Raw genomic sequence first — 12,300 nt, 5'->3', positions numbered from 1 at the left:
TCTGCTGGGTGATGATATTCTCCCAATGTGTCTGACGTACAGCTGCTCGCCAAGCGAGGATATCCACCCTGGTCACTGGTTCCAGGTCAGAAGAGAGTGGGGAGCCACAGAGGAGCGCTAATATCTGTGGGAAGCTCAAAGAGGTCAGTTCGAGCTGATATGCTGGGTCGGCCCAACCCCCATTATACCAGTTGTGAATGACCAAAAGTTGTGTCGTCAAGTAGTACAGGTGTAGGTTGGCCATGCCCATCCCACCATCATAAGTTCCCCTCTGGCAGTGCAATTCGGTGTCTAGCTCCATGCCAAAGAAATGAGGCTGCCGCTTGATCTAGTGCCCGGAACCAGGAATGTGGGATTGGAAGTGGAAAGTTCTGAAGAACATGAAAGAATCGGGGTAGTATCAATTTTTTTTTTTTTTTTTTTTACAGTGCCACACGACCTAGAACATTTAATGGCAACGGTTGCCATCACGGCAAGTCCGCTTTGGCCCGAGAAGCCAGCAGAGCCATATTCAGGGTCCATGTCAGCTCAGGGAGGAGAGTCACCCAGATACCCAGGTATTTAAAACTCAGTTGGCGGATAGGTACCTTAATTTGCCATGCATAGCAGTCCCGCGCAGACGCCAATGGCATAAGCACCAATTTAGCCGGGTTAATTTGTAGGCCTGATGCCTCCTCGAAGCAGTGCAGAAGTTGAAGGCTACACGGACCAGTCTCACTGGGGTTTACCATGTATAGGAGAACGTCATCTGCATACAGTGCTACACAATCCTCATAAGTGTGGTCCCAGTTCCACCCTCGGTATATTGGATCTATCCTAACCAAGCGTGCTAGAGGCTTGATGGCCAGTGAAATAGAAGAGGGGATAAGGGGCAGCCCTGATGCGTCCCCTGACGAATCGGGAAAGCAAAGGACAGAGTGCCATTAACCGGAACTCGGGCCACTGGGTTGATGCACAGGGCATGGACCATCCGGCAAAATCGGGGTCCCATGCCAGCACGAGTTAGCACCAATCGTAAGTATTCCTAGTCCACCTTATTGAAAGCCTTTTCGAAATCAACACAAAGAAGCGCCAGATCAGAGGGAACGCGATGACGCCGTGCCAGCGCGACATGGAGATGACGTATACAATGACGTGTACTCCGGTTAGTCATAAAGTCACATTGTTCATGTTGAATTAGCAGTGGCAGGACCCTCTTAACACGGGCCACAAGAATTTGGGCAGACATTTTTATCTCATTATTGATAAGAGAGACTGGTCTGTAATCCACACAGGACCGTGTCAGTGGCTGTGTCTTGAGAAGCACCACAATGGTGGCTATATCCATTCCTTCTGGAAAGGAACCTAACTGGCCCACTTCGTCATATAAGGCCTCAAGTTTAGGCATCAAACCGTCTTTAAACACTTTGTAGAACTCCAAGGGGAAACCCATCGGGTCCGGGAGTCCTTCCTGTACCCATTGACGTGATTGCCTCACTCAATTCCTAGTTCGTTATAGGTTCATCTAGGATGTCTATTTCTGTTTGTGACAGCTCGAGGAGGGGAACATCTGCCAGAAATCAACGGGAGTGATCTGGGTTAATCGTCAGGGAGCCTTTATACAACTCACCATAGTAAGAGGCAAACGTATCTGCCACAACTTGTACCTTGGTGACCACTTCCCCGTGTACTGCTGACATCGGAAATGATTCTAGATGAGTGGTGGTGTGAAGCTAGCCAGTAGAGTAGTTTCCCATTTTTGTACCCCCATTAATATACACAGGCAGTGGAGGCATGCCAAAGGTGTTTAGCTGCTTCCACGGAGAGGTTGCGTATTTCTTCCCATATAAGCAGAAGTTGCCAGGTTACCTCCTCATTCGGCTGTGCAAATTGTTTAGCTTCAAGTCGGAGGGCTTGGGCTTCTAAGCTGTTGATGTGAAGCCTCTGTGCTCTCTCCCTAGAGCGGACAAGTCCCCTGGCCACCCCCGTGAGACTGAATCCGGGTTGAGGGAAAAGTATTCCTGAATAACTTTCTGCAATTGTTGGACAAAGGTTTTATGCTGTAAATACCATGCATTTAACTGCCACGTCGGGCGGGATACGGCATGTGCTGATCCCAGCACAAGCCGTAGCAGTGCATGATTCGAGGTACCCCTGGGAAGAACCTCAATGTGTGTGATGTGGCTACAGTCCATAGCCAGTAGAAAGATAAGGTCTACCCTAGACTGCGTACGATGGGCTGTTGAAGTGTGAGTAAACTGATGGTGCTGTGGGTACCAAATTCTCCATGCATTGCACAGCCCCAATGGATGCCAACCAGTTCGTCAGGCTTGAGGCCGCCACGTGCCTATGGCTCAGAGGGAGTCCCGAGGTGTCCTGCAGGGGGTCAGGGGCTGCATTAAAGTCTCCCTCTATCAGAGTGATTCCTTGGGGCAGGTCTAGGAGTATTTTGGTGAGGTCATTTAGGACTGTGCGCAGGGACGCCAAAGGGGTGTATACATTTATAACTTTGTGAGCCCTTCACCTTGCCCGGAAAGGACCAAAAAAGGCCGTGTGGTTCATGCTGTACGTTTGTATCGACCATGGGGAAGGCGGCGCATCATTATAGCTACCCCTCTCAACCCACGGACAAAACCAGTATGGTAAACCCTGTTGAAACCTCTGTGAGCCAGGAAGAGGCAACGGTCCGAGAGTAGGTGGGTCTCTTGATGCAGAAGCAGATCGGGTTGATAGCGGCGTGCGTACACGAGAATGGCGGTACGCTTGATCTTATCCAGGAGTCTTTGGACCTACCATTTATGCGTGTGTAACTCAAAGGAACATTGCGATCTGTGTCAGTACCGTCTGGACCCTGGATCAGGTTCGTGGGACTGTTGCCTTTGTGTCTGCAACTGTACCCAGACAAGTGAAGTGTGCATTTAGATGCCTGTATACCTGATACAGTAAAGAAACAAACAACTCCCAACAACAGTTGCTGCCCAACATGGCACATGCCCCCAAGCTCCCCAACTCCCCAACTCCCGCCCCACCCCCTACTTCGTCCAAGAAGCATCTGTTGCCCTTATACAACATTTAAATCTTTAATATCTTAACCCCAACTTAACCTAACCTAATCACCTGTGGTGACCCCACCATAAAGCCGGATTTAGAAACAAAGATTAGATAGACAATTACATAGCAAGAAATAAGCATATGTTAGGTTTAGCTCGCCCTACCCCAAACCTCCACACGGAAGATGTCACAGTGCCAGACACCGGGACAGGTCCGAGTCACTGGAGTGGTCTCCTCAACCAGGCGTCAACTCCTCCACTGATAGCCGTGCCGCAGCCCCTTGGGAGTTATAACAGTTTCTGAAGGAGGAGCCGATCAGGTGGTCCCACCCTGCAAATGTGCCAGGGGAGAACCAGACCGGAACCCTCGCTACATTCTATGCCTAGTGGAACGAGTGCGCTATCGCTGGCTCTTCGGCCATGAAGGCTGGCCATCCAGGCGGGGCACTGTACAGCCCCAGCAGGGTTCGTGTCTGAAGGATGTCAGCGGGCACTCCATCAGCCAGGCCCATGCCGCTGTAGGAGTCTCAAAAAATGGGTTTTATTGGCATGTTCCACTCTGAAGCGAGCCGGTAAGAGAAAAGATGGTAAGGCATTTCCACTGCCCTCAATTTCTGCTTGACTTCTGCATAGGAACAACATTGCTGTTGGACCTCTCCTGTGTAATCCGGGAACACAAGGACCTTCGCTCCATTATAGTGCAGACCGGCCCGCTTGCATCACCGTGTACCTGTCCTTATAATGGAAGAATCGAAGTATCACTGGCCTCGGCGATGATCCCGGGCGAGGCCTGGCCTGCAGTGCCCTATGAGCCTGCTCTATGGCAAACCAAGGTGTGAGGCGGTTCGGCTGTACCCAGGTTTTAAACCAGTCATCCAGGTAAGAGGCAAGTGAGGAAGACTCTGTTTTCAGGGATGCCAATTATGGGGATGCTATTGCGTTGTGAGCGTTTTTTCGCATCTTCTGCTCTACGGTGTAACTCGGCTGTCCGCACTAGAAGTTGGGAAACTTGAGATTTAAGGGCACTCATTTCATCTTCCACACTGGACAGTCTGGATTCCACCTCCGTGACCCTTGCTGTTGCGGAGATCCCGATGCACCAGGGCCACATCAACTCTGACCTCCCTAATTTTTGTCTCCACTGCCGTTTGGGAGGAGTGTATTGCCTGGAGAATGTTAGATAAGTCTCCTGTGGGCAGGGACTTCCCTTCTGACCCCCCCCTTCGGTAGAGGTCGAGCCCGTGGTGATTTGGTCCATGCGTGTTTGCGCTGAAGTTGACCGTTCCGTTTTATCCTTGCCGAGTATGGCCTACTATTGTTCTACAACTTGAGGCAGCAGAAAGAAATACTCCAGGGTCCAGAGTCTGCCACTCCAGGGCCCAGCTCAAGTCTATGTGGGGGGTCTTCATCTGGGTGTTCCAGATACGTGGCTTGTGAGTTATGGCTCCGCTCTCCAGGTGGACAGACTCTCTGCCCGAGTCTCCTGGGTTCTACCTTCAGTCTACTAGGCCACGATGGGTCTGGACCCGATGGCTAAGGCAGTCTCTCTCTTTCTCCCACATGTTGTGTCTGCACCACTGCCCTTCCCCCATAGTGCCACACTGCGGGTAGCTGAATCCAAATGTCTTCCTCAGTCTATCGGGGCCACCGTCTCCAGTGTGGACCATCAAACAGGCAGGTGGACCCCCTGCAGCTCCAGCCTGATCTCGCAGGAGGGGTTGGGGTGGTTTGAGCATGACAACGTACTTTCTCAAGCAGGGGGACCCTGCGATCAAGCCCCCCCCTCCTCAGGCTCCCAGCCACACTCCTTCCTGCCTCCTCCAAATGGCCTCTCAGTGCAGCCTCAGGGCCCGATCCGCAGGCTCAGCCGCGCCCCTCATCCAAGCCTCCTCCACATTGGGCCTCGCTAACACCCAGTGCTTCAGGCCCCCCAGTCCCTCAAGGCCACATTGGCAGTTGGCAGATCTCTCGCTGCTCTCCAGTTGACCCATGCGGCGGCCGGACAGGGCCCACTCTGCACACTGGGCCGCCACGAAGCCTCAAACTGAGCGGTTCGTATTGCGCTCGGTGGCGGCTGCCACAAGTGCCACCAGTCTCACTAGATGCAGGCCCCGCCAGGCTCTCAACGTCACCTCGACAGGTGAATTTGCGCTCAGTGCTCTTCACTGCAGTGTCCGCAGGGGCGGCTGCATCCCTCCTCCAGGCCAGTTCCACGTTGGGCCCCACCAGCACCCAGTCCTCTGGGCCAGATTGGCCCTCCAACCTGCCTCGGGACGCAGCTCTGCTCTCCTGGCCGGTCCGCACGGCAGATGGTCTGACCTCAGCCACTCACACAGGATTATTTCAGCGTCTCAGAGCGTACGCTCTGTGGCAGCCGCCATTTTAGGGGATGCCCCGTCCCCTCGGGAATCGGCCTTTAGGGCGCTCCGCCTTGTCGGTTGCGTCTGTCAGTCTTTGTACCGGGTCACCTCAGAGTGCCCACAGTGCTGTAGGCATAAAAAACAAAAAAACAAAAAACTGGGTTAACAGGGCTTTAACGAGGTGGATGACAGAGGGGTCTGGAGCATTCTAAAGTGCGGCTGCCACCTTAACACCTCAAAAAAGGTTGGAAATGTACTCCTGACAATGGTAGAAGTTCTTTCAGGGTTGGGGAAAAAAAGTGGTTGGATGGAGGGAAAGTGAACTTGTAAACGCTCAATAGATTTTCACATGAGCAAATCTACACATGGATATTTGCTGGTGCTAACATACAGTTCACAAATATTTTCTAGGAGTTTGATCTCCTGATCTACTTCTGCAAGTTCTTGTGAATTCATGAAAGCTATTAATTCAAATGGGTGCACGTTTACGCCTTTCTTGAAGAACAGGATCCCTAATTGGGTCTGGTGTTAAAGACATTTTGTTTTATTAAACTTCTATTTCTCCATCTATTGTCTATTTTTACTGTGAGTGATCACATTCGCTCTTACACAAGGAGCATATTGGCACACAATGTAGTTTTGTTCACTTCCAGGAACTACTGTGGCAATCAGTGGCGTAATGAACCTTGGGGGGGGGGGGACAGGTGCTGTGCTGAGGGGGCCCATTTGAGGGAGGCTGCGGGGCCTTTGTCACGCTATTGGTGGCAATTTGTGCTTTTTGAGACCAAAAAGCTTTTTTTATTTTTTGCCAGTATTTGTTACAAGGTCAGGCCTGGCAGCTCCCACAACAATAAAGTGTTACAAAAGTCATATCAAAACAAGAAACGCATTGACGAAACCAAAAGACTCACAAAAAAAGTCAGATCGGTTGGCTTGGTCAGCGCTTGTTTATTTTCATGCTTCCCAGAATGTTGTTGAAAATGGTTATACTGATTTTTCCATTAGAAATATTTTTTGGAAATACTAGCATGTATCAACACATTTAACTAAGTGACGCTACAAAGAAATAGCACCTAAAAGTTCCTACTTGCATTTTTTTCTGAACATTTTATCTTGAAAGCAAAGAATCATAACTCTTGGTCACAAGCTTCTGCAAACATTTGCATCTAATCAGAGAGCATTCTGGGAGCATTATACATAGCCTCATATGTTAAACTTTTCAAACGTGGCTATACTTTTTTTAAATGGACTCATTGCCAGTGTTGCAGTGTGACCTTAAAACGTTTATTTACAGTGCTCACCCTAATAATGAAGGCTTTTCATTAATGAACCATAAATAAAAGTTCAAACAGCATTAACAAACAGACATACATATTACCGCAACTGCAGACAGTTCCCTTCACTGTAAAGTGACAGCCAAAGGGTTTGTGCTGCAGGGGGTTGGACCTACTTGTCCCAAGGACAAAATAAACATGAAAACTTTGTTGCCCTTGACCCCAAACAATATGTCCCGAGTCAGGCCAGGAGATAGGAATTCCACATCCTTGCCGACAGGTCACACCATATTGTATGACAGGTCATACCATATCACACCAGACTATACTATACAATGGCAGGCCATCCCATCTAATACAATACCATACCTATACGAAGACAGGCCACACAATACCATACTATTCAATGACATGAAATACCATAATATTACATGCCATACTATACTATACCATACCATACAATTAAAGGCCATACTATATTAAACAATGATAGGCATACCAATCTATACAATTACCATTCAATACAACATATAAAGAAACCATTGACCAAACAAATAGATCTTGTAGTGGCAAGACTTGTTGGCTTTGCCAATGTTTGTTAATAATTTCCAGTGGCCTGCTATGCTGTTTGTTTCCACCTACAATCAAAAGTAAGCAATACCCTAAAAATGCTGCATCAAGAGTTACTTCTGTTTTCTGCACTCTAAATTCTCGAGCCAAGCTTTTAAAGGTTTAACAACAAAACAATCTATGTAATTTGACTCCCTAGGGGCAAAAAATAAATTTAAACCCCAGGCTTTAAACCCTCATGTTGTGGACAACAAATGAAAAGGTATGCTGGTCAACGTACAGTGAGCTGTAAAAAAAAGAAAATGACTGGAGACCTTATTGACCGTAACCTAGACATTTTGAGCTTGTATGAAGTGGCATGAAAGAAAAGAGCCAGAGGCAAAAACAGGACACTGCAGAATTAATAGCAGATGACAGCCAGAGACAAATCTGAGCAGCACCAGACACTAATGTCTAGGGACTCCACAGTATTAGATGTCAGAAATGCTCAGGATGTGGCAGTGTAGAGTAAATCAATAAATAAATAGATAAGTAGCCTTTGGCAGACAGCAGAAATACTCAGGAAGTGGAAGTGTAGATAAAAATCAAGGAAGAAAACCATAAAACCATAAGCAGCCTATGGCACAGTATGACGGCGAAGCATTAGGAAAATTCAAGCACACAGCAACTCTACAGCAAGAGCAATATCCAGAAGGCATAATAACAAGAGCGTGGCATTTGCAGCAAAGGATATGTGTAGAAAGGATATAGCTTAACAGATGCCTATAGCTTTACGTGAATTTATTCAACATATAAAAAACGACTTGCAGCCTACTGTGTACAGCAATTGCATTAGAAGCAACTAATTTTAAACCATATAAAAATAATGGATAACTTCATAATTAAAAGTATACTTTCAAACATGCTTGCTGTATTTCACACATTCAAGTAATACAAAATGAAAAGTTAAAAATTGAAGTAATACTACAAAGACCAACATGACCAAACAAGTTGTTAAACTGCTAAGCCCACCTCATTCCTCGGTTAGATTCTCTTCCATCCGAGCTGAATCCACCACGCCCTCGTCCTCCCTGTGATCCACCATAGTCTCCTTCTTCTCCATACCTATTCATGTCACGTCGGTTATCTCCTTAGATTAAACAAATACATAATACATACATAAAAGGAAATCTGTGTCTTTCACACCAAAGAACTAGTTGCTTCAATCATCAGATAAAATGATGACCAAACACGTCTCATCCTCGTTATCAATGAAACTACACACAAGTTATCCATCTGCTTTAGAGGATGACCCTTACACTGTTCGATGCAGGATTTTATCATTCAGTAAAATAGCAGCGCACAGGCAGTAAGATTAGTCCCCCTCTTTATTATAGGAAGAACCAGCCCTTCACATGCATCTTCCACTACCGCCAAGGAAACAAATGTAACTAACCTGTAATTGTAATTCTCCATAAAAAAAAAAAAGTCACGATTGTTCTACTCCACCAGTATCTTCTCTGGATTAAATTTACGAGAAGTATAGGATCTTTTATAGGCTCACATACCTTGAATAGATTAGGAACAAAATGATGTTGATATAATGAAAATATGTTTTTCCAACGACCCCAATCCCAAGTGTTTCATCACTAATCTTAACATCTAACATTAATGATTGTAAGCCTCCCTTTTACATGCCTGTTTACCCTAGATTGAAATTATCCATTTTGATCCGCCACATGAAGACAAGGATTGCCTACCAGTACAGGCTCAAAATGCTACAAATAGCTGTGCCTTCTGTGTAAGGTTTTTACTCCAGTATCACAACAAATACATATATGTGCAATAGACCTCCATAACGCATTCCACAGTCTCATTGTAAGTACAAAACAAAACTTTTAAGGTCCATTATCAACAATGAGAAAAGAAGAGGAAACTTACAAAATGCACTGAACTAAATGGATATCGAGCTGAGTCACTTAGTTATGCCTACCACCTCTCATAGGGGATAGGCCATCAACCAGGATGCTCCAGCCATCTGTGTCCTGAACTTTTCTTTGAACCTGAATAACTCCAGGTTTAACCCATCTCCTTGCAGTCAGCCTTGAGGCCTCGGCACCAGGTGTTACTTGGCCTTCCTCTTTTCCCTTCAGAGTGCCAGGTCAGGGCTTGCTGGGTAGTGTTTGATGCAGGCTTGGAGAGGGTGTGACCTATCCAGCCCCGGTCTCTTTTCAAGACTCCTTCATGAGCAGGAAGTTGGAAGTCTGCTGCCATATGTCGTTGTTGCTGAGGGTGTTTGATCCAAAAACAACAAGGTGATGGGAGGAAAGCTTGAATTAATCTCAGCTACTGGCAATCACTTGGGCCGCACCACAATCCAACATTTTTCACCCACCATGCCACCTCAGTCTTAAACCTCCTCATCATGGGAACAGTCAAGCCCAAACTGCCAGACCCGGTCCTTCCTGAACCAGAACACATGCAACTCAGGACTAGTTTCGCCCTACTTAGGGCTCTTCAGCCACGTATAGCTTGGTTCCAGTGGCACAGTGAGTCAGAGTCATTCCCAGTGGCTGAGATTAATTCAAGCATTCCATTTCTCACTGTTATGTATTCTTATTGTGTCACCCTATGTGGGACAGGCATGCCCTGAGGTGGGTCCTGTGCACAATGGAACCAAGCTGTGTTTCAAACCAAGCTGTACCCGACAGATGATCCCCTAACTAGCGCGGATCTGGTCTTGGGTTGGTTGTGTTCCGGTTCAGGGAGGACCTGTCTTGGCAGTTCGGACTGGACTGTTCCTACTGGAGCAGGGTCAAGACTGATTTGTACATAGCTGGGTACAAATTGCGGTGGGCATGCTGTGCAAAATAACGACGGATTGGAATGCGGCCCAAATGATTACCAGTTGCTGAGATTAGTTCAAGCATTCCCTCCATCAGTGTTTTGTATACTTGTTGATGGTGTCTGACCAGTGAATTTGGAGGATTTTACTAAGACACATGTGGACTTTGTTGGTGGTTGTCATTGCTGTTCCCCAAGTCTCTGCTTCATACAGAAGGACCAATGTTAGGTTGGTGATCAAAAGCCTGATCTTTGTTTGCAGCTCTAGGTCCTTGAAGCTCCAAATCTTCTTGAGCTGAATGAAGGCAGCCCTCGCATTGGTCCATTCCATTGACTGCTCAGTGATGATGTGGAGTGTTGCAATCTGATCTGTGCAGGATCTATTTTTGCAGAAGCCACCTTGTTGGTTTCGCAAGTGAGCATCAACTTGTTCTTTCATTCTCTTCAGGATGACTCTGTTGAATGCTTTGCCTAGGGTTGATAGAAGAGTTATCCCTCTGCAACATGTGCAGTAACTCAGGTCACCTTTCTTGGTGATTTGGTGAGACATTCCTCCATCCAGTCTGATGGCACCTTTCCTTCTTCCCAGATTCTTCCAGAGCAAGAATACGGATGTGAGATACATTTAAAATACATCCAAAGATAAAAAGGTAATTATTTAATAAGATAACTATCATCTAGCACATGATTAAAATGTATCTACAAGTTATAAGCAGTGAAATGTGGTCAATGTATTTTTGCGCTGCAGTCAAGATGTTCTCATGCCTATTTCAGGCTCTAGGCACATAGAGATATTCTCACAGATTTATTCGCCCCCCGAACTACCTCTAGAAAAGGTGAAAAATGGCTTGAGCCACCAGATTAGTACTAATCTGCAGTGCATCCTCACTTCTGGCTGCTATTAAGGAATTACAAAATATCACCAACAGCATTAAAGTAACTTATATGAGGATTAGGATAGTGATCTCAACCACCAGGTTTGAGGTGAAAGGAAAAAAGGTGCATGAACTGAACAATATTGGGGACGTTTCATCTAAAGTGTCTAATCTGATCAGATAAAACAACATGAACACTTCCAGTAGTATGTAACAGTGATATTTTATCCACTGTACACCTTGACAGCAAACAACAAGTTAGACAATTTAGTCTGAGCATCTAAATTGCAGGGAATGCATGATGCTATCTTTCCCAATAGTCTCAGGACAGTCCTCGCTGTCACAGCTTTCCCCTCTGGTAACAAAGAACTTCCTCCAGATGGGACTGAATCCTCTTTTCTTTTCACTTCGGAATGCTTCCCCTGAAAGCATGAGGTGTAAAAAGTCTCCATCACTATTTGAATGTCGTGCTTGCATTTGTGATAAGAGTGTGCCCTTACTAACCAATCATCGACGTATGGATATACGTGAACACCCATTCATCTGAGATGTGCTGCTTCTGCAGCTAGGCATTTTGTGAACACTTTTGGTGCTGACTTTATTCTGAAGGCTAGTATCTTGAATTGATAATGTTTTCTGTCTACCACAAACCTTACGTGTTTAGTGCGCTATGCATTCATAGGTATGTATAAGTAAGCATCCTTCATATCTATTGTTGCCATATAATCTCCATTTTGCAACTGTAGTACAACTTCCTGTACAGTTGTCATTTTGAACTTTATTTCTCTTTATAAACTGATGACCCGGAGGTCTAGAATTTGTTTGTGTGATGCTGAGGTCTGGACACCACTGTGGAAGCTCTGAAGGGAGACCGCCCCCCCACCGAATGAATATGTTCCCCTAGAGGTTGGTCCCCTTGTTGCGCAAGACTCCCTTTGGGCTCCTCCCCAAAACTACAGTGATCTCATGGACGTAGCTGTTTCATTATCCTTTTTTAGTTGGGTGAGGCTTTCATCAACTATATTTCCGAACAATTGGTGTCCATTAAAGGGTGTTTTATGTTTGCTTGAACCTCTGGTTTAAACCCAGAAATTCTTAGCCATTAATGACGTCTTAAAGTAACGCTGCATCCAATGCAGATTCCAAGCAAGTGTTTATGATGTTTTTTCCGCTCTCTACCAGATGAGTAGTCCTCTTTTAGCTCTCCTATCTCTTCCCAGTGCTGATGTGTGTCTGTTGCGTTGGAATTTGCAATGCGCCATTGGTTTGCAGCACTCCTCTACATCCTGCAGCGTATAAGCTCCATCCCTTTACTTTCTTTGTCCGAAGGCGAGCCCGATGTAGATGGGATGTTCGCCCTCTTTCTTAC

General features: G+C 46.3%; 1 protein-coding gene across 4 annotated transcripts in view; it reads right to left on the bottom strand.

Annotated features, from left to right (window-relative positions):
* TAF15 (TATA-box binding protein associated factor 15) overlaps positions 1-12,300 on the bottom strand; it is a 368,603-nt gene that overhangs the window by 184,057 nt on the left and 172,246 nt on the right. For 3 of the 4 annotated variants that reach the window (XM_069226735.1, XM_069226732.1, XM_069226733.1), the window contains one exon: positions 8,245-8,362. In XM_069226735.1, coding sequence (XP_069082836.1) covers positions 8,245-8,362 — 118 coding nt within the window. The remainder of the gene's footprint in view (positions 1-8,244; positions 8,363-12,300) is intronic. The other variant, XM_069226731.1, reaches the window with a different exon arrangement.

Source organism: Pleurodeles waltl, chromosome 3_2, assembly GCF_031143425.1.
Source record: "Pleurodeles waltl isolate 20211129_DDA chromosome 3_2, aPleWal1.hap1.20221129, whole genome shotgun sequence".
Classification (NCBI taxonomy): Eukaryota; Metazoa; Chordata; class Amphibia; order Caudata; family Salamandridae; genus Pleurodeles; species Pleurodeles waltl.
The sequence above is the reverse complement of the archived record's forward strand: the minus strand, read 5'-3'. Positions and strand labels throughout refer to the sequence as shown.